This window comes from Orbicella franksi, chromosome 14, assembly GCF_964199315.1.
Source record: "Orbicella franksi chromosome 14, jaOrbFran1.1, whole genome shotgun sequence".
Lineage (NCBI taxonomy): Eukaryota > Metazoa > Cnidaria > Anthozoa > Scleractinia > Merulinidae > Orbicella > Orbicella franksi.
This window is the reverse complement of record NC_138158.1, coordinates 13,644,480-13,667,697: the sequence shown is the minus strand read 5'-3', so window position 1 is coordinate 13,667,697 and position 23,218 is coordinate 13,644,480. Positions and strand designations below refer to the sequence as shown.

Genomic DNA, 23,218 nt, shown 5'->3' with positions numbered 1-23,218 from the left:
AGCCAAGACGAGCATATTTAACTCAAAGTATTATCGCTTAAGATTACTTTTAAGTATTTTTGTACACCCAATTTGTTTCAAAGATTTATCAAATCAAAATCCATTCTAAGATCAAACTATTTTTAGTTTTTGTTTTGAAGAATGACAACTGTATTCAATTTTTGCAGAATTAATTTAAAAATTTAAAAATTTCTCAATCGGTCATTGGTCTTCGCGTTAAAACTGTACCTTAAATGTTCTCGTCATCAAAAAATAAATTTCTTAACCCGAGTGGGTAGGGGGGATAAGCTTGGCAGCCTGGCAAAAAGGAAGTACCGATGATTTCTCTGGAGACTGAGAGCGAATGTAATCTTCGCGCTAATTTATGCCGTATCTTTTGAAAGCCACGGTTCAAGTGGTTTGCTCTCGTTTTGAACGGGAATCGCTTCGCTCTCTGGTCCTTCCAAAGACGACAGGTTGTACCTTGACGCAGGCACAAAATGTGCTACGAATCTCCTCTGTTCATCGAAATTGCTGAGTTGTAAGCCGCCAATGTTGAGTTTGGCTAAATATGGATGGTGTACAAAATATGGGCACCGAAGGGCTCTCGTCAAAGGTGTGTTAAAAGTTTATGTCATCTAGATCTCTGATCGAATAAGCTTAATTTACAATTTATAAACCTATTTTGACAATTTCTTTCTAAACTGTTAACACTGAGCTTTAGGGTTACAGTGCTATTGTTTTCAATGGAACGCTCATCGTAATTTTGTGGCGGCCTTCAAACTCAACTTTTTATTTTTACAAGCGATGGAAAGCAAAACTATCACGAACAGATTCACTTTGATTAGTTGTTCTTCTATTCTCAAGAGATTCGAATACGAAGCTTCGATCGCTAATCTGCTCGGTAAAAGTCTTGAGATCATGCACAACCGTTGTAAATTTCATCGATCGAATATCTTTGCGATCGAAGGGTGGAATTCAAGTTTTATCGCTTCGGTTCTTTTATTATTTCCTAATGCACTAGACTTGATTGAACACGCGTAACCAGTGTTTTAAATAAGAATATATTGTCAAAGCCAGGGATATATCTATATTATGAAATTTAAGTGAAATACACAACTCTAGTCCCGCGTCGGTCAGGACTCGGCAACAGCTTTGACGCGTTTTACATGCTTGACAAATTTTGACACCATATTTCCCGCGCCAAGGGAATTCATACTACTAGTATTACAATATTATTATTTTTGCAGTGTTATCCGCGTTGAGTTTTCTTTATCTATCACTGTGCTCTCTTCAATTGAAACAATAACTCTTTTTTTAACTGTAAACTCTTGCCGCTATGGAAAGAAAACTGGATTGTTTTTGTTTCAAGAAACCAATTCACCTGTCTAATATTTCAAGGAAATGAAATTCTATATTCTGCTTTATTCTATTTGTTTTAAGTTTTCAGAGCCATTAAAAATGATTTGTCCTATTTCCAGTGGAAAAATTTTAATAGAAATTCGAATTATAGGCAAAAAAGGGTTTTCCTAGTGTATTTTTGGTTTAATTTTGTAACCCTTTATTTCTTCCACAAACAAGTTTCAAAAGATGTTATCATTAACTAAAGAGCTTTGTTGTCCGTAGAGTTTTCAAATTTAATTTTCACCTTTTCAAACATTTTCAGAAGGCAAAGTTTTATACTGGAAGTACGTAACAGACCAGTCATCACATTTCTTGTATAATTGAAAAATTGGATTTTTTAATGTACAATTTGATTTAATCTATTTTGCTCTTCATCAAGGAAGTATTTTCCATCAAATTATTAGGAAGGTTTTTTTTATCTTTTTTTCCATTAGGTAGGTAATTTTCAGTCAGTTCTCATCTGAACTTTTTGCATGTTGTTGATCAGATAGAGTATGAATTTAGCCATAGAATATTGTTTTGAAAGTAAATAATTATTTAAATGTAATTTTGCATTGTAATAACAATGTGATAACATTATTTCCACAGAACATTTTCATTGGAGCTGCACTGGCAATTGTTGGAAATCTTCTTATCAGCATCTCAATGAATATACAGGTTACTTGTGAATGTTTATGTTTTGAGTAGTCTTTGAGGTTTTGAGTCATCAATTATTTAAATCTCTCTTCCATTATTATATCTTGTCTTCTCTCTGCAGTTCAAGCAAATTGAAAAGTAGTCTGTGCTATTTTAATTTGCAATTTTTCGTTGATACGTGTGTTTCAAGTATTTTCAAGTATTTTTATGTGTAACTTGATTTTAAGCTTATTCTGTGCAAAATTTATGGAGTTTTTATGTCCTTTCATGTGTAATTTTGAGATGTGAGTTTTTATAAATATAAAAATTGCATGGAAACGTTTCTTCTGAACCTTTCAGTTAACTGACTTTCAATGCCTGATGTACTGTAAGCAGTTTCTGATATAAATTTTCCTTCCTTTTAAGAAACTATGGGTTATTTTATATGAACTTCAATACACATGTATTGTATCATCAGTGTCTTTAAAGGAATGGAAATGGACAGAAGTGAAATTTGGGCAGAAGATACGTTTATTAATATTTTTATCTATTTTTTGTTTAAAGAGAGATTCTTGATGCATTTTCTCTTCATGTACAGTGTATGTCTGCTGTCAAATGGATGCAAAAATATAGCCACAGTATCTCATTCAATAAAAAAAGTGAAAATGAGTGGTTTTATTCTGTTTGAGCAAGATTTTTCATTTATTTAGTTTTGCATGATTGTTTTAATAGCAGTTTTGAATTATGAAACCCTTACAGTTACTGGATGAATGCACCCATTAATAATTCACATTATGCAGAATATCATTAGTCAGTAAGATTATTTTTATAATAATTGTAAAAATACTTCCCTACATGAATTCTTCATGCCTGGCGGTAGAAGAATGTTAAAGTTTGACTGCGTATTCTCCTTCATTTTATTATAGAAATATTCCCATCTACGCCAAGCAGAAGAGAAAAGTGAAACTCATTATTTAAAGAGTAAAATATGGTGGTATGTTTTTTCTTGGTCTTCATATTATTTATAATTTTTAAGAGTCCCTGTCCATAAAAATGGAAAATTATAACTCGGCAACGGTCGAAAATTCGATTTCGCTCATATTCTTATGGTAGATAGGCTAGGGTATGACAAAAACTACTGGATAGCTTTTCTGGCAAAATATCCTTTTATTTCAAAGAAATATGCAAATTACCAAATTCCGTTAAAATCGTCATTTGACGCACCATTTTATTAAGCAAGTTTGAGAGCCTCGCATGCAAAGCCACATCATTCTTCCGTCTTTAAAACACTCAAATATTTTTGTGCAATGTTTAAATGTGTACTGGGTTGATTTTAGGGAAAGTTGCGTTGTCGTTTTGGGTGCAAAATAATTAAATTTCGAAGACATGTATTTCATTCACTTAAAAGTACTTCATGAATATAATTAATTTTCACCATGTGCGAAACCTTCAAATGGATCAAGCTTCTGGTGGTTGAATCGCAGAAGGATGGTCTACAGATTCCTGTAAAAACTTCTTTGGGCAAATGATTGTGAGCGACGCGAGAGCTTTTCAAAGCATGTCAAAAATGCAAACATTTGACCATCTGTCATCAAATTTCAATTTACGGGTTAGACGTATATTTTAGCATGGGCCACATGACTTGACCTATGTTAAGTTGAAATAGACACAGAGCTGATAATTTCGAAATGTTCTAACCTCATTTGCTGTAAAAGGCAGGTCCAAAGCCGATTTGATGTGTTTCTGTCACCATTCGTCGCACATAAAGCAGAAGTTTGCTTTTGTTTACATAACGTCCGATGTACATCGCCAACTGTCAACTTATTTAACGGTCAAGTACCATGAATCTGTGACCCTCTTTCGACACATATGATCACCACTGCATCTAAGTCAAAAACGGCTAAGTCATTTGTAGATAGTTGCTTGCTTTGCACTACACCAAACTATTACGTTTGATCATCATGGTTTGATGGCTTGAATCCTTGCTTGCAGCGGTTCCTTGTTCGTCACGCAATGCTGTCATCCCATTTTAGGGGGTAGGGGTAGGACAATTTCTATCCTAGTACGTAAGGCTCTGTAAGGCTTGGAATCACTGGGAGCATACAATCGTGTTGAGTAGGAAGAGATTGAATTAAGAAATGAAAAGAATGAATAGTTTACCATTGCCCCTGTTGTTATCTTTTACTTGACCACCACTACCTACATGCCCTGCGTAATACTGTAACGCTAAACTCATACCTAGGTCTTTTCGCGCTATGCAATTACTTTTGGTTTATACATGTAACACAGTGGGCTACCCGCGGGGAAATGGGTGGTGACCGCTTAATGGGGCTAGCCGCTCAAATAGAGGTTGGTGTACCTTGAATATTTAATTTTTCACTGTCGGGCTATAAATTTCTTGGCGAACATGGAGTCAATTCAAGACAATCATGATAGACGTGTGTTTGAATTATCACTCGTCATGCACTTCAGTTTCAGACTCTTATCTGCCATTGCCCTTTCCAAAACAAAGTTCTTAAATTTTGGGTGACCGCTTAATAGGGGTAAAGACAATAATGAAACCCTTATCGGAATGACCAAATGGTGGCCGCGGAGGTAACCGGTCAATAGGTGTTTTATTTACAATATTTTACTGATGATAATTTTGGACTGTATTGACAACAGTCCACTATTTTCTGTTACATACCAATGCCTCACTACCAAGCAAACAAAATACGCCAAGTAAAATGGCATGGCCAGGGTTATTTACTCACGTAATTACTAATTAAATTTAGTCTGTTTTTCTCACGAATTAGACATGTTGTGATTTCCTATTTTTATTTTCAGGTAGTTCTTGCTTCATTGATCTATAATTTGTTTATGGCGATTTTCTTTAAATTCTAGTGAGTACAGGCACTAGCTTTATCAGCTGTTGTCTGAAACGTCAGAACGTACAACAAACGTGATTTGGACCGACGCCACGTACTCTATAGAACACGATTATATAAATATACACATATTATTATATATATGAACAAACAGATGAACAATGATTAAATTGTTTCACTTATCCTGAGAGCACTCTATACAAAATAGATTATAATGTGCAGCGTATGCCGTGACAGCATTGTGTGACGAACAAATAACGGCTGTAAGATTGTGCTGCGCCGACATGCTTATCAACAATGGTCAGCAATCGATCAAACGCAATATTTTGGCGAAGCATAAAGCAAGCAACTATCTACAAATGACTCAGCCATTTTAGACTTAGATGCAGTGATGTTCATAAGCGCAGAAAGATGGTGAAAAGTTAAATATTCAAGGTACACCAAACTCTATTTGAGCGGCTAGCCCCATTAAGCGGTCACCACCCATTTCCCTGGGGGTAGCCCACTGTATTACATGTATAAACAAAAATAATTGCATAGCGCGAAAAGACCTAGGTATGAGTTTAGCGTTACAGTATTACGCAGGGCATGTAGGTAGTGGTGGTCAAGTAAAAGATAACAACAGGGGCAATGGTAAACTATTCATTCTTTTCATTTCTTATTTCAATCTCTTCCTACTCAACACGATTGTATGCTCCCAGTGATTCCAAGCCTTACAGAGCCTTACGTATTAGGATAGAAATTGTCCTACCCCTACCCCCTAAAATGGGATGACAGCATTGCGTGACGAACAAGGAACCGCTGCAAGTAAGGATTCAAGCCATCAAACCATGATGATCAAACGTAATAGTTTGGTGTAGTGCAAAGCAAGCAACTATCTACAAATGACTTAGCCGTTTTTGACTTAGATGCAGTGGTGATCATATGTGTCGAAAGAGGGTCACAGATTCATGGTATTCGACCTTTAAATAAGTTGACAGTTGGTGATGTACATCGGACGTTATGTAAACAAAAGCAAACTTCTGCTTTATGTGCGACGAATGGTGACAGAAACACATCAAATCGGCTTTGGACCTGCCTTTTACAGCAAATGAGGTTAGAACATTTTGAAATTATCAGCTCTGTGTCTATTTCAACTTAACATAGGTCAAGTCATGTGGCGCATGCTAAAATATATGTCTAACCCGTAAATTGAAATTTGACGACGGATGGTCAAATGTTTGCATTTTTGACGTACTTTGAAAAGCTCTTGCATCGCTCACAATCATTTGCCCAAAGAAGTTTTTACAGGAATCTGTAGACCATCCTTCTGCGATTCAACCACCAGAAGCTTGATCCATTTGAAGGTTTCGCACATGGTGAAAATTAATTATATTCATGAAGTACTTTTAAGTGAATGAAATACATGTCTTCGAAATTTAATTATTTTGCACCCAAAACGACAACGCAACTTTCCCTAAAATCAACCCAGTACACATTTAAACATTGCACAAAAATATTTGAGTGTTTTAAAGACGGAAGAATGATGTGGCTTTGCATGCGAGGCTCTCAAATATGGTTAGCCAAATGTTGCAAAATTCAACAACTTGGACCTTCATATTCAACAACTTATATTTATGTTCAACAACATATATTTATATTCAACATTTTATATTTATATTCAACGATACGCATTTTCTTTCAACTTCAACCCAAATTATTTTCATTCAACAAAAATATTTGTTCAACTTCAACCAAAAATAATATCATTCAACAAAAATATTTGTTCAACTTCAACCAAAAATAATTTCATTCAACAAAAATATTTGTTCAACTTCAACCGAAAATAATTTCATTCAACAACAATATTTGTTCAACTTCAACCCAGATTATTTTCATTCAACAAAAATATTTGTTCAACTTCAACCAAAAATAATTTCATTCAACAACAATATTTGTTCAACTTCAACCACAATTATTTTTATTCAACAATAAAGTTCCCGGACATTCAAAATAGTCATTCAACAAAATTCCCCGTCCCACCCCCTGAACTACCCCGAACGCTGTCACAAATCCCTAGTGTTTTGGGTACCCAAAACACTGAAAGCGTAAAACTGATGCAAGTGAAATCATCCACAATTCTGCTCAAAACCCATTTATCTTCTTACGAAGCTTTGTCTCAATAAATTAAAGCGTTCTTTAGCTTGATATAAACACAATACGTCTCTGAAAATAGTCGTAATTCATAACAGACTGTCTGATCCGAGTCCGCAGTTATAACGACATATAAAACCGAATTCAGGAAAGAGCGACAAACAAGTCTAAGCCAGAGTTTATTTCCGACAGGCAACACATACAGAGGTCGGTCACAGCTTGAGACCTGCATATTGCGTGACGGCCGTTCGTTCGCATATTGATTTTAATCGCCGCACTATCGGAGGTTTAGAAAGCGCCTTTCTCGTTTTGAATAACGTGCATTTCAAGGGTTATCAATAGGCACCAAGCGCATGTTCATACAAGGATCTTTGGCGCGTGAATTCGGTTTTATATGTCGTTATAACTGCGGACTCGGATCAGACAGTCTGTTATGAATTGCGACTATTTTCAGAGATGTATTGTGTTTATATCAAGCTAAAGAACGCTTTAATTTATTGAGACAAAGCTTCGTAAGAAGATAAATGGGTTTTGAGCAGAATTGTGGATGATTTCACTTGCATCAGTTTTACGCTTTCAGTGTTTTGGGTACCCAAAACACTAGGGATTTGTGACAGCGTTCGGGGTAGTTCAGGGGGTGGGACGGGGAATTTTGTTGAATGACTATTTTGAATGTCCGGGAACTTTATTGTTGAATAAAAATAATTGTGGTTGAAGTTGAACAAATATTGTTGTTGAATGAAATTATTTTTGGTTGAAGTTGAACAAATATTTTTGTTGAATGATATTATTTTTGGTTGAAGTTGAACAAATATTTTTGTTGAATGAAAATAATTTGGGTTGAAGTTGAAAGAAAATGCGTATCGTTGAATATAAATATAAAATGTTGAATATAAATATATGTTGTTGAACATAAATATAAGTTGTTGAATATGAAGGTCCAAGTTGTTGAATTTTGCAACATTTGGCTAACCATACTCAAACTTGCTTAATAAAATGGTGCGTCAAACGACGATTTTAACGGAATTTGGTAATTTGCATATTTCTTTGAAATAAAAGGATATTTTGCCAAAAAAACTATCCAGTAGTTTTTGTCATGCCCTAGCCTATCTACCATAAGAATATGAGCGAAATCGAATTTTCGACCCTTGCCGCGAAATTAAGAATTTGTCTGATTTTTACAGGCAGGCACTCTTAAATATTAATGTTCGAGGTTGAAAGAATACAGTGTTTTAGTATTTAGTACCTCATTTATTGTCAACTTGGAATTACTTTTTTACTTGTAGACTTGTAAACATCTGACATTTCAAGGGTTTAATCAAACAAAGTTGGGGTTTTTGACTTAAAAAGCCTTTAGTTAAGGTTTCACCTGGAACATAGCCTGGTATAACTACCAGTATTGTGTTTTATTCTTGGTGTAATGTGCACTCCATGTATCTTGTATGACTAAATTAGAGATTCAATAAATATTTGTGCGTCAACAGAAAGGCCAATGATTCTGTGTATACATGTACATTTATATATATATGTTGTGGTATAATTTTTACCTCAGCCTGCTTTAATATTTTTTAAACCAGGTTTACTATCATTATTTTTTTACTTTTTGGGGGGTTCTTAAAAAGAATAATATGCATACCACCCACCCCCTGTCAGTCCGTTACCCTATCCTTTCCTACCCCTCTCAGTCACTCCCTATCCCCACCAGGATCCCATATCAACCCCTATGATATACCTTACTACATGTAGGCCAACACTACATCCAGATGTCTGACTTACTAGTCCACCTTCATCTCCACTAGGCCTAACCTGCAATCATACACCCTCCCTCTCTATATTCAGACACAGAAAAGGCTCCCTTTCCTCAATTAAAAACAAAATGGCTGATTTTAGGCTACAGTAGGCCATGCAAATAATCATTGCAAATCTCCCCATATTTATTGGTCTAGTAAGTTATTGGTCCCAGACTCCCCTTTTCCTTTGACAAGAATTGAACTGCATACTGGAGACTGGCCAGGAGATTCATTCTTTATTCCTGAGAGAGAATTGGCACATGTCACTTACAAGAAGTGGCTTTACGGTCAGGGAGCTGGTGTCTTAAGGGAAGGTTCAACTATACAGTAGAAATACATGCAGATACTGTAGATTCACAGCAGGGCTTTAGTCTGCATGTTTATAATACAATTTGTTTATATTTTGTGTGTTTTTAGGGTTGGCCTGATATTAATGGTTCTTGGAGAAATAGGGAACTTTTCTGCCTATGGGTTTTCTCCAGCATCGCTTGTTGCCCCTCTAGGAACCACCACTGTTATAGGTATGTTATTTATTTCATAAACAAAGTTTTGTGCGAGACATTAACAAACAAATAAAAAATTCAATATGAGTTTTATTTATAGTGGATTTCATGGTCAGTCACAATTAGGTGATTGTACAATATAACAAGCAGTGTATGCTGTTTATTTGTGTAATTTTCATGGCATGAAGTCATCCAGTGCTAGTTAAGGGTAAGGTAACTCATAATTGAACGAACAAGGAAGGAAATATGGTGACATTTGTTATTTTTTGAGACATTTATTATTTGAGGACCGCAGGTTAATTAGAGCTATGTACTACTAACATGTATTTAGCATGATCCTCTTGAAATAAAGTTTGTGTTGTATTGTATGTAGTTACTGTATTGTATTTTCAATATTCTGAAACAAGGTGATTTTTTTGAAAATAACTGAATTTTCCTTATTTTGAGTTTCTTTGTTCTTGTGAGAATAAATAGATTAATTACAATTAAACTCATCACAAATAGATGAGCTTGGGAACTGGTGCCTTAAAGGTTAGCGGGGTGCCAAAGCCATAAGCCGCTAGGAGGTATCCATGGTAACCCTGGAAAGCAGGAACCACCCAATGAGCGTCCGCTAACAGGCACCGTCACACTGAAAGAAATTCAGTGGAATCTACTTACCTGGAGAATACTTACCCTGACCAAGAACAAAACGGGAGGGAGGAGAGGGTGCAAGAATCCGCAATGATTCGCGAGCAAAGCAGTCCAACTGATCCACAACAATCAGCAGAATACACTACAACAATATTATGCAGTAAACCATAAACCCCTGCAAAACCCCTGAAGGCCACCCCACAGGTCACGTACTCCCAAACGCGGAAACCGCTGGTTGCATAAGCTCATATTTAACTTGCCTAAATGATATTAGCTGGATGGGCACGCTAGCTGGCTGCATTAGCTCGAGTTTAACCTTGCCTAAATGATATTTAGCCACATTACATGGCAGTAAAGGAAAAAAGATATAATGATACAGGGTAGTGATTGTTGAAAACATGCACATAGCTCTTGATATTTTTAGTCAGTTATATTTCAATAACATGTAGACTTTCAGCTTGTTCTACTGTTCAGTGTCATGGTACATTTATTGCTCTTGTGTTGCAGCTAATGCCATCATTGCTGTTGTATTCTTGAGAGAAAGAGTACGATACCAAGATGTTTTTGGTAATTATACACTTTATTCCAAAATCGCCGCCATTTTAGTGTTCTTTTGTTTGCTTGCAGATTAGCCCTTGTTGCCTCATTCAAGGGAAAATATTCTTTTGAATTTCGAGTTTAAGAACGAGGCAAGAAGGGGTAATTTGAAGGCAAACAAAAGAACACATAAATGGCTTATGTAATAACTGTATGTGTTAATTGTAATTTTGCCACCAACTTAAGTAAATGTGGACCATCATTCATTTCAGTCTGTGGTTCACAAGCCAATGAGGGTAATCCAAACACAAGAATTTCATGAGAAGTAAATCACAAGCAGACAATACACTGTGTACAGTGTACATGTGCAAACAAAGAGTGTTTAATGTGTGCTGCTAATATAGAGTACATTGCAGTAGCCAATATGACTTACTCTGTCAAGAAAGCATGATAGAAAGTTGAGATATTTTAATAAATTATATATTTAAACTATGTCATTTCTATTAATGAAAATAACCACAATTTTTATTATAATTATAACAGGCATTTACAAACTGGAGGCAGGGCTGTCATTAAGGGCTGTAGCCTGTAACACCTGTCATTACGGTTGAGTATGCTTGATTTCCTTTGATGCTACAGGTGAAATTACCTGTTGCTGAAAAAATTCACCCACAAAGTAACAAGTTTGCTACAGGTGTGGAGAACAAGGGTACAGGTGACTCAAAACTTAATGACAGCCCTGGTAGGTTTTTGCCAAGTGTATCGTCTGTTATTACATGTACAATGATATTTAACAACATGTCAGTAGTATTTTTGGCACAACATGTGATTGTTGTCAGGTCCAGGAATGTTCCCTTGGGGTCTTGTTTGCAGTGTAGTGTCTAAAATAAAATTCTTTTTGCCTTTTACAGGAGTCACTCTTGCAATAGTTGGTGCTTTCTTGCTCATAACATTCTCAACCAAGGTATAGTAAAATGTATTTAGTTAGTTAGCATTTGAAGGATTGTTTTAAAGATGCATGAATATTCAAGATTATTAACTTCAATTAACAACTGTGTCGCTTAAAGTACTACTGACACGAAATTTTCTTATGTGAGATTTTTGCTCAGTAATAAAGTTTCAACCTTACTTGGAAACAATGAAGACTTTTTTTTCGCATGCGGTAAGCGAAAACTGCTTTTTCGGCCGTTCGAAGTTGGCTGGTTAAGCCTAAAATTGGCTGCCATCTTGGTGCAGCCAAAACAGCCTAGTGACGTCACTGGTTGTATTACTCTCATGCTGCGCTGAAAATTTAGAGTGATTATGGGAGAAGAGAATACTTTTCAAAGCCCCCCAAAAAACGTCTCAGAGCTGTTAAGCAGATAATAACAGTAACCTTAGACATGAAGAGGTGGAGAGTCGATCCTGGGGCTTTTCAGTCTATTTAATTGGATATTTTCATGATATTTTATGTAGGCAGCTAAATGAGTGCGAATTCTTAAATTGCAAAATGATTGGGACACTTGGTCAAACGGCCAGCCCTCAATTAAACAATATCTTCACCCATAAAGTAAAAAAAGACATGAAAATAAGAGAAAGCGGTTGTTGAAAATATTATCCGTAGTGCTGCTGCACGAATTGCAGCAACAGTGCTTTGAGTTTTCGAGTCCCTTTGCTTCAAGGAAACCGGACGCTTTGTGCTACGAGATTGTGCTACAGTGACCTGTAAACCAGTTGTATCTGCCACATCCTACAAGTTATCACAACAGCTGAAAAAAATGACACCCTTAGTGCTGTTGCCATGACAACAAGTTTGCCGCTGGTGCTGTCTTAATAAAAACTGAATTCCCAGTTTTTGTCTTAAACCAAGAACCATCTACCCCACCCGATCTAATGATGGGAGTTAAGACAATATGGGAACTATGTCTGTTCCAATTAGGACCCTTTGTCTCACTTTAGAGGTTGCAAATGGGGATATTTGGTTTTCTGACAGAAAAAGACTGGAGCCAAAAGAGTTGCTATGGCAACAGCATTAAGGATGTCATTTTGTTTCTTTTGTGATACACATTTCTGGTGCCAAGTTTCAAGAACACTGCTTCAATATTTCCTGAGATATCGTTTATTCAGTATTTTACCAGTTTTTAGTTGCAAACAATATGACGTCATCAATGATCTGATTTGCATAATAAAAAACGTCAATATCTCTAAAACAAAAAAAGATATTTCAAAAAGAAAAACGCCATTCTTCTGTATTTTAAAAGGCCTTTCAAGTAAGCAGAAGTTATTTTTCATGTCATATGCACTTTAAGCTCCAAAGCACTCACTTGAAATTTTTTCAGCTCTCCCACCCACCTCTGCTCTTATTTAGAGTAAGGAAGGGATCCTCCATCTCTGCCCCACCCCCTACCAATCAACCGTTTTTTGACATGACTTAGTCCACCACTATCCTTCAAATCATATTTGAGTTTGTTCTTATCTGACAGGAATTTTCAGAATTGACCGGAAAAGAATTGGCTAGTTATTTGCGTCAGTGGCCCTTTCTTGTATATCTGGTATGTCTCTCTGTTTCACTTAACATATAAATTTGTATAGGTAATCGCATGGGGCGGAGTAAAATTAAGGATTAATATCACGCGTGTTTTCAGAAGTTGCTGAAATTGCCCAAGTCATGCAGCAGCGAGGGCAATTTCAGCTACTTCTGAAAACACAAGTGATATTAATCCTTAATTTTACGAGGACTAATCGCAATTACTTGTTAATGAAATAGAGGGAAAATTACTGAATTTCTGTATGCGCTCTTTGCACAAAGATACCAGGACATTGACAACCAGGCCTGCTAACAAACTTTCAACTTTGAGAATATAAAGTTAGTGCTTTTTTAAACTAAGTTAAAACATTCAAGACGCCTTCAGATCACTCAGAATCTGATTCTGCGATGAAGATATGCTTGTATCCTCGCCTTATATCACTTGTGCTCTTCTGAACGGCATCATTCCCGGCAATGTTCAAGGTGATGCTGCAGTGACTGAAATTGTAAACATGGCCGGAGCACACCAAGATGCAGTGGAATTTGCAGGATAAAGTTGACTTAAAGCATCTCTTAAAGAACAGGAACGGTGTTGTCAATGGCTCGTGAAATGATCTGCTGCTCACGTTCGTCTCCTGAGTCGTAATCGTCAAGCCCGTTGGCAGATGCGTGGCCTGTGATATTCTTTATTTCACACTTCGGGATACCAGAACTTTTAAGCTTCTTTACCACGGTTTTTCGTGCACTATGGTTGGTCAAATTCTCCTCGGGACACAGATCCTTCAGCAGTGAGTTCTTTTTCATGGTTTTCATGATTGTGTATATGGTGTTCTTTCCCATTGGGGTTTTCTTCTACCAAACGCTTGAAACCGGCTTGTCAATGACAGTGAGGTAAAATGGACCGCTTTTCTTCATTTCGCTTGGTCGCTTCCCCAGATATCGTTTGAACAACATGACAGGACACCTTTCCTCACTCCTTGTGGCATACATTTTGGGGATGACTAGTCTGGTTTTCACGCTAAGCTGGCCATTCTGCCAGAGGACTTCTTGCTCCTCTTTTTTCTAACTTCTGGGTCAGTTTGGTTGCTTTCCTTTGCCCTGCTCTTGCAGTTTCCTGACCTTGCCTTCCAGGACTTCTCTGGACTTAAGAAACTCCCTATCTTGGATGATGGACTTTGAGAGGCTTTTGATTTAGATAACTCTCCAGTGATGCCTGCATTACTTTCAGGCAGTCGGGCTCGTAGTCATCCCTGTTTTCTTTTCGTAACTCAGGATAAAACTGCGAGAGTGTTTGGTCGAGGACATCGGTCTCGTACTCTTCTAAATTTGCTTGAAAGTTTCTTTCATTTGCCCACTTTTTGAAAACGTTCTTCCAGTACTCTGTGCTTTTTCTGGTGTTTTCATTTTTGCTCTTGTCTTTTAATTCTTTGATATATTCCTTGTCAAGTATCTCAAAACGAGACACCATTGTTACAGAAAATTTTTAGCAACAACTTCTCAATAGCATAAGCTGTTGCTAAGCAACCTGAAGACCAATTGTGAGCAAGTAATTCTGCCCTCTTCACAAGCAAAATTAAGAAAAAATACCCTCTTCATTGACCAATCAGCATACAGTAATTTTGCCCTCTATTTTATTGATTTAATAACAATGAATTTGTTTTGACTGAAAATACCTAATATTAAAATTCGAGGTTTTGAACTGTTATTCTTTACAGAGTCTGCTAAACAATTGGTCTAAAACCATGAGTTTTCAATGAATTAATGCCTTGTTGACTATTCACTCAGAGAAAGCTTGGGCTGATAGTCTAATTGTTATAACCTATTGTTTCTAGGGTCTGGAAGTTGTACTGTTTTGTATTTTACTGCTTGTTCAATGGCGCTATGACCTAGAAAATGTGGTTATCTTTCTGCTACTTGTGGCACTGTTAGGTAAGTTTGGAGTGGGTGCTCTTATGACACAAATTCTGTATGGTTTGTTACATAATTTTTTTTTAACATCATAAGCACAGTGTCTGGCATGAAATCTAAAGACCTGTTCCATGTTCAAAGCTGGTCAGGTTCTTGTTTTGTGTTCTTGGACATAATACTTACACATGATTTTTACATGGTGATTAATTTACAATTTAATGCTGTGAAGTATGTCCCATCCAAGGAGGGTATAATTACTACTACAATATGTAGTTGCTCCTTTAAATACTGTGAAAACTGGAGTGAAAACTGTTAGAGTAAAGTATTGGTTATATAAGGTATAATGCAGTAGCTACTTAAAGCAGACACCTGTCTGAGTTCCTGAAGGTGTTCTATTTGATATAATTATTTAAAAGTCCATTGTTAATTTAGTATACAGTCAAACCTCCCATCAGCGACAACCCAAAATGTCAAGCCTAGGTGGTCACTTATGGGAGGTGGTTACTTACAAGGGCTTACATCATAATTATTGGGTCAAAATTTTGTCTCATTAGCATAAGGTAACTGCTTGGACTTACCCCATGTTTTCAATATTTTTTTATTTTTTTCATGTGAAAAGTCAGTTTCGAGAAAAAATCCGGTGCTTCACATTGAGAAATTTCTGTCCCTTGTACTGTAGCTATCCAGAATTGCGATCATGTTGCAACACCTTATTACTCAATTTCTGCTCTATTATCTGTTAAATGGTCGCTTACGAGAGGTTTAAAACAATGGAAAATTTCAAACTTTTAGCTCTAAAAGTGGTTGCGGTCACTTTGGAGAGGTGGTCGCATACAAGAGGTTCCAAATGTATAGCAATTTGAGTTGGAAAACTGGTCGCTAAGGAGAGGTGGTGGGTTACAAGAGGTGGTCGCAATCACAGGTTCAACTGTATTATATCATTATTAGTCTTTAGTCATTTATCAGTAATTCGCAGTCAGTTGGCCTAAATAAAAGAATCAATGAATCAATAAATACATATTAAGGCAAAAGCAACGTTGTACGTGTACATGTACTGTATTTGAGTCTCTGAATTGCTTTAAACAAACCAAACATGGGTTACAAAAAGAAGTGTTTACACTGAAGTTTACAGTTGAGGGAGAAAGCAATTTTAACTGGCCCCTTCCTGTCTCTTAAAAATAACTAGTCAAAGAATGCATACACCTGTAATAATTACAGGTGTATGCATAAATAATTATTATTAATTGACAATTATTTTAGTGCTAAGTGTAAGTTGATATTTCTTCACCAAAAAATGTTCTGAGCATCAAAAGTTGCTAGACATTTATTATTGTTATAATTATTGTTTTTCAGGTTCCTTGACTGTGATATCAGCCAAAGCTGTGTCGTCAATGATAAACATCACACTGGGTGGAAACAGTCAGTTGGGGCACCCACTGTTTTATGTCATGTTGATTGTAATGATCACCACGGCAATTGCCCAAGTCAAGTAAGTTAATATCTTTTACTTTTCTCATGACCAACATTGAGGTTCTCTTAATAATATCCCTGCAAAAGTAAGTCTTCTGGTCATAAGAATACAGAAAATTCATCTTGTCACATATTGAATGAAAGTCACCTTGATTTTGATGGGGCTGAATTTATTTCAAGTAGCTGGATTGAAACAAACATTATTATTTTGGCTCTCTTGTCTCTGGACAGTTGTGCACAATAACAGCTCTTTACTTGGGTTAGCAATGTGCATGGTAGTCAATTCTCCACCCAATCTGATAAAAATTGTATTTTGACACTGGGGCATAAAAGAAGTGTTTTTTAAATAAATCATTCTGACCAGTGACAGACTGAAAAAAATATATAGAATATACATAGACCTGTTTAATGAGCAGGGCTGCTGGTCATGCAATACAAGGCATTCCTCAAATCTTGATTGTAATGTTTATGTTGTCCTTTACTTGTAGATAACTGATTTCATCTGATGTTTTACTTTAAAAATAGTGAAATTCTGAAACAGTTTTGTTTGCCTTTAGATTCCTGAACAGAGCTATGCAATCATTTGATGCCACTGTTGTGGTCCCCACCAATTTTGTCTTGTTCACAATTAGTGCCATTATAAGTGGTGAGTACAATACAAAGATGTAGCCACTATTCTTTAGTTTTCAAATCAAAGAGAATTGTCTTTTTGCAAAATACATACATGTAGTGCTTTAAAGAAGAATAAGGGAATGTGGAGAATGAAACATTTTTTATTTCCTTGAAGCAACATAACTGCAAACATTGTTTGATGTTGCAGGTTGAAGTTACAGGCAGTGGGGTTGCTTTCACAGGAGAAAAACCAAAATGCAAAATATAAAATAAGACAAAATCTTGTCACTTGTATTATGGACTGTTTTGTTTGAACAAAAAACATAATTTTACAGCCAACTAAGATTTCCCTTTCACTTTCAGGTATTGTTTTATATAAAGAATTCTATGGACTTACCTTCCTGGAAATATTTATGTTTCTCTTTGGGTGAGCATCTTCTTATTTGTGTAAACTTACTTAGTTCTTGTATTGTTATCATATAGTTTCTTAGATACCATCATCAACAAAATAGTTAACTAGAAAACACTTATTTTTAAGGGTGATGATGAATAAATAAATAAATGATATTTAATGACAATACACATCTTGTAGAGTAACTAGTGCATTGTAACCTCAGTTATGAAGCGTCTGCCTTTTATCTTGTGCCCCTGCCTTCTCTCTTCACCAAACCAATATCGAGTTTCTTACAGCACAGAGCTTTGCAGCTGTGCAACATTGAGAAGAAGACGAAGGGAGGAGAGGGAATCAGGGAATCATCTCTGGAAGTCTTTGGACTAGTAATAGGGCAGGAAAAGGACCACAAAATGTCATTATATTTTGCTACAAACTGTCTTAACGTGTTTTGTCAGAAATAGTCAAAAATAACATACTTTACTACATATAAATTTTCAATGATAACAGGCTTTACTGGTATGTGTTGACTGGTTCAAAGAGAAATCATGTGATGAGCTGTGTCCTTAGTTTCTTGATAACAATGCAGATATGGAATAGTGGAATATATTTCATTTTTTTGCAGGTGTGTGTTGTCATTTATTGGTGTGTATTACATTACATCAGACAGAAAACAAGAAGAATCTGATGAGCAGTTGTTGCTCACAAATGCAGACTTGTTCCCTGGTATGTTGATTTGTGATATGGGTGGGGTGGGTGGGTGTAGGAAGTGCAAGTATCTTTAGGTTCTGGGTATAGTGTTCATAGCAGGCATCATAAGTTGTTTAAACTGGCTACTTTGAAGTAATTTCTGACAACTTTGCACAAGTTAATTTCAGTTCACAATATTTTCTTCTCCTGTTAGGAAACTGTAAATAGTGAGAGCAGTATATTTTGATAAAAATGTGGAATTGAAAGCTTAGCTAGTAAGCAATGGCAGATCCAGACCTTGAGCTAAGGGGTGGGGTAGTTTGCTTGCCCTGCTTGCTTTTCATCCTTCTGCGATTGCCGGAGCTTATCCCAGTTTCAGTAGCATGAAGCAACTAAGAGTATTTCTACTCCCCCCTGGATGGGATGCTATTCCATCCCAGGGTTACCCCCAACATTAAATTCGCCGGTACCCATTTATACACCTGGGTGGAGAGAGGCACTGTGAACAAGAGGTGCACAAGAACACGACACAATGTATCTGGCTAGGGCTGGAACCCGAACCGCTTGATCTGGAGTAGAGCGCACTGACCATGAGGCTACTGTACCTTTGTTGTTAAAAATTAATATTAACAATCATAAAAATAACAAATATACACACAGCTCAACTCTTGGGTTCAAAATCTTTCTGTGGTTGTTGCTTAAGATGAAGTAGAAAAGTTCTGATTAAAATGAAGTGATGAGAACAGAGATTGGATACATCATACTAATAACTATGTGAAAAAGAAGCATACATCTCATAGGGAATCAATAATTTGGTGTCTCAGCAACATGTGTATAAGGCCTGATATAGAGATGAAAATAGCTGAAAATCGAAAACAAAAATCTTTCTTCAGTTTGTACACCTTATTTGCTCAAAGTTTGTGTTCTAAGTTAAAATAATGTGTTGTTGAGAGATTCAGGCTATGCATAATAACAGTATTTTTTGTACCAGAGTGTTTGTCTTAGGGTCTTGGAAAATTCTATGTACCAGGAAATGTTTAACTGTCCTTTCCCTCTGTTAGGATTCCTGTCGCTGTCATCCTCAAAACTGATTGCAGTTCAGCCCAACAACATGTTGACGGCCTCTCATGTCGAGTATCCCATGCTCCCTAGCAAGCCAAGTTATGAAGCAACTTCTGAGACCCAATTGGTTGAAGGGGAAACCTAGCCTGCACTGCTTGGATCAGTAATGTCTGGTGTGAACAGAATTGTTAAATTAAATACTATTGAGGAAGTCTTGTACTTCTAAGGGGAGGGGTGGGAAAGGGACTTGTGTGAAATTGACAGGCATACATGCAGTAGTTTCTTAATCAAAATTTTTTTTTCATTTGACATCAGTATTAGCTTAAGGTGATTCCCTAGTACAAGAACCTGCCATAGATTTCAGATGAAACTTGGTATGCTGTTGTTACAGGACAAGGAGATATTAAAAAATAGTAAAAAGAGAGGGTCACTGTGCTTGTTTTCATGCCACACTGCTGACAAATACAGTTATTCAGGTGACTTTTGGTAATCTCCGTACGCAACAAATAAGCTCAATTATTTTTCAATGCAGCATGTTATATCACACCGAGTTTGACTTTCTTTGATTGTTTATTCATCTATGTCCCAGAAAAAAACCCTGCATTTTTTTATCCTTTAAAGGAAACATAACTTGGACATGCGCTGTTGGGCCCTTTTTGTCTCCTCTTTGTAGTATTTATTTCATTTGTACAAAAAGTAGCCATAGATTTCTGCTAATTTTTTCTCAGTTATTGAGGATATTGCTCTCATTGAAATTATGAAATAAAAATTGGGGGTCACCGTGCTCATTTAAGAGAAAAGGAGCATTTATTTTGCGATTGAGCTTAGTTTGAGGGAAATCTCTTACGTTTTATATGGCACGCACTTGTGTGTGTACGCTAATGACATGAAAATCGTGCGCAGTAGAGATGCGCAATGTAATACTAAAGAATCACCTTAAATTGTCTGTACCAACAATGTGATCAGATGTTTGACACTAATACTGTGCTCACTCACTTGAGGATCACAGTTTCTAAGACTTAAAGATTACTAATCCTGTCACTTCCATATGAGTCTCTCTTCTTGTCCTTGAGGGACACAACAGAGAGTTGTACATATTAAGTTTATTATTATTACTATGGTATTAGTTTTATTTCCAAGACATCTTTTCTAAGATGAAGAATTGTGTTTATTTCTTTGACACAAACAGTAAAGTTATATATTAAATCTTATTAGACATTTCAGTGCACAGTGTCCATCATGGCAAGCCTTTAGTGTGAGTTTATTAAAATGCTCATGACAATTAACTAAAACTGTACAGCAGTAAAATGCAGTTCAGTGTGTATTATTATTGAGCAGAAAGTTGGTAATAAAGGCAGTTTTTTCAATTTCATTTAAAGGCCTTCAAGTGAGACACCAATTAATTAAAAAACAGTACTGGGATGAATACAAGGTTCATGATGAGATAGTTTTCATAGTGATCATGCTGTGATGGTATCACAACTTTTAGAATACTTTTGAATTCTTGCCTAATAGACCCTATGCATAAATCGTGCCTAAATTTGAATAACAATACTTATACATCCTAGGCCCCACATTCATGTAAAAAATCGTTTGTCTTGAAACATAAGTACAAGGCTAAGGATGAACAAAGTATTGTTATTCAAATTCAGGCGGCATTTATGAAAAGGGTCTATTGTTTGATTATATCATAAAAATTGGAAACTTTGCGATGAGTCTTAACAAAGATTTGTCAGTATGGCTATGTTCATTTATTCTCTCAATTGTAAAACTATGAGTGTTTCCACCTTTTCCATTTTGTCTGTCAAAGGGCAATGTTAGAGTTAAACCATTCATTACATTTCAGTTCGAAGCCTAATTAATGTGGGTTTAACAGGTTAAAGAACATGGCACACGGTTATTTTTCTTTTTTATCTCTTAGAGGTAACAAATTATTTTTATTTGTGTAAAGTATTGGACCATTTTATTTATTCATGATTTGAAATTGTATAGTTCAATTAAGGTGGCTAGTTTCCAGACATTATGATTTGATGGATCAATGCTACCTCTGTTTACGAGGTAATGTTACAATAATGGAACCAAACCAAAACCCAGTCAGTGGTGAACAGGTTAAGGTCACTATCTTGTCACAACAGGTTACCATAGTAATGCATCACCACTTATAGGGGCTGTAACTGAAGAAACGACCTCGATGACGCCCATTTTGTTATTGAATCATGATGAACATGTTAACGACAAAACTTTTTCTTAAGTCTGAAAATTCTAGGGAACGGTTTCAAAGCCACGTTGAATTTCAGAAAATGTTCAGTTATAGACAGTTGTAGCCTCGGTGGTATAACGAGATTGTATTGATCCACCAAATTTTGAAAAGAGATGGAAACCGTTACCATACACCTTTCGGAAAGACCCCAACTTTTGCTTAAACGCAAATATTTATAAACTTTAGTTGCATTAACTATTATTTTTCTTCATCATTCAAAACTTTTAAGAGAAGGTAAAAACTAGTTTTGTTTTTGGTGGCTAGTGATATTTGCAATCATTACAAGTCAAACAATGCCTTGGTGCGTGTGCATATAGACTTGGCAAATATCCTAAAATATCTCCGCTTATGGGATGGGTTAGCCTGCGAACACAGACGTATTTCCGGCTGTCGCTTGTCTCCGCCGAAAATAACGTCTGCGAACCCGAGCCAGGAAACGATTTCTGTGACGTAGGAATTTTAAGCCAATCACAGTAAGCTCAAGTGGCCCCAGAACTACTGCGCGAGATATTCGCTGCGAGGAGCACTCGAGTTTCATTCTATCATGGAATCTGATTGGCCAAAGAGAAACAAAAGTTATTACATCCTAGAAATCGTTTCCTGGCTCGGGTTCGCAGACGTTATTTTCGGCGGAGACAAGCGACAGCCGGAAACCCGTCTTGCGTTCGCAGGCTAGGGATAGGTAGATAGTTTTTTCCACAGCGGATTTTCTACTCACAGGTATTCTCCGAAAGGTCCATTTATCTCAAATTCTCAGTATTATGAATCGCTGTAAATCTTCTTGAATATTAAACTGGGATTGTTATGAAATGGACTGTTTTAGTGTCAGTTGTTTGTCGTTTAGTAAGGTACTGTACGCACTAGGTTGACAAGATTTGTTTGGCTCTGCCAAAAATGTCAACAAAGTTTGTCTCCACTAAATATTTTATTTGGTAATCGCGTACGCCCTTGAAAACACCAAAATGTTTGATAACCATTAGTGTCAATCACGTTGAATGGCGAGATCAAATTTACTTGATTGACATTTTAATTCAAATCGCAATAATAGTTGAACCAATCACAGCAGTTTGCAGCCAGTTGTGCCTTGTTTGATGCCAAGTTACGTCACGTAGCTTCAAGTGAGTCAGTGAGCGAAAGGTCCTTTAGTGGGTGGACGCTCAAGGAGATCTAAAACTTTCTGACCCAACGTTGTGAAAACACTACGAGAAGAAGCTAAAAGCTACCAGACTTTGAAGTGTTGTGGCATAAAAGGTTTTTGGTTATATAATTCTTAGGAAATGTAAACAACATGGCATTTAGTCTAACAAGCATTTCCAGTTTCGGTTTCGATGATTTGCGAACCGATTTCCCGCTGTCGTGATTGAATGAAAAAGATCCAACTCAATGAAGCTTCTTTTGGAGGCTTCTAGGATTGCAGCCAGATCTGACAAGCTCTGAAGGTCGAATAGTAATTGTAATACTCCTCCTTGTCTTTATGTCTCTAGATTACTTTCTACCTTTGCGGGTTCCTTGACCTCTCGCGAAGAATTGTTGTTTCCAGAAACGTTTGTAGTGCGTGCATGTTTCCCCAATGTTTCCCAGTTTTGGCATTAACGAGAATCCGAGCATGCGAGCATTTGCAAAAATGTTGCGAGTACGAGCAAGCTAGCACTTATCTAATTTTTGCGGCAATTCGAGCAAAGGCCAAATTTTGCGAACACTTTTAAATTGAATGGGGCCGTTCGATCGGCAGGTTTCTTTCACAGGTCACAGGTCACAGGTCACAGGTCACAATCAAAAAGCACTCAGTAAAACTCGCGATGTAACAATTTTCCGAGATTCCCAAGAGGTTTATCGATTTTTCCACGCAACAAACCCT

The 23,218-nt window shown here is 36.5% G+C and overlaps 1 protein-coding gene across 1 annotated transcript; it reads left to right on the top strand.

The window, feature by feature from the left end:
- The first annotated feature begins 253 nt into the window (after positions 1 to 253).
- LOC145468053 (NIPA-like protein 2) lies at positions 254 to 22,170 on the top strand. Its single transcript, XM_081451711.1, has 13 exons — positions 254 to 595; positions 1,972 to 2,040; positions 2,925 to 2,992; positions 9,206 to 9,309; positions 10,432 to 10,491; positions 11,373 to 11,425; positions 12,924 to 12,992; positions 14,800 to 14,896; positions 16,229 to 16,364; positions 16,903 to 16,991; positions 17,321 to 17,384; positions 17,974 to 18,074; positions 19,100 to 22,170. Exons 1-13 carry the CDS (start codon positions 551 to 553, stop codon positions 19,243 to 19,245), a joined length of 1,101 nt encoding a protein of 366 aa, XP_081307837.1. The 5' UTR covers positions 254 to 550; the 3' UTR covers positions 19,246 to 22,170.
- Positions 22,171 to 23,218: the final 1,048 nt, after the last annotated feature.

What these genes read in the sequence shown, in the direction of transcription:
- LOC145468053 (XM_081451711.1), top strand. Translation starts at nt 551, where the DNA reads ATGGATGGTGTACAAAATATGGGCACCGAAGGGCTCTCGTCAAAG. An exon ending in TTAAAGAGTAAAATATGGTG is followed by an intron (nt 2,993 to 9,205) that starts GTATGTTTTTTC and finishes GTGTGTTTTTAG; the next exon opens with GGTTGGCCTGATATTAATGG. An exon ending in AATTAGTGCCATTATAAGTG is followed by an intron (nt 16,992 to 17,320) that starts GTGAGTACAATA and finishes TTTCACTTTCAG; the next exon opens with GTATTGTTTTATATAAAGAA.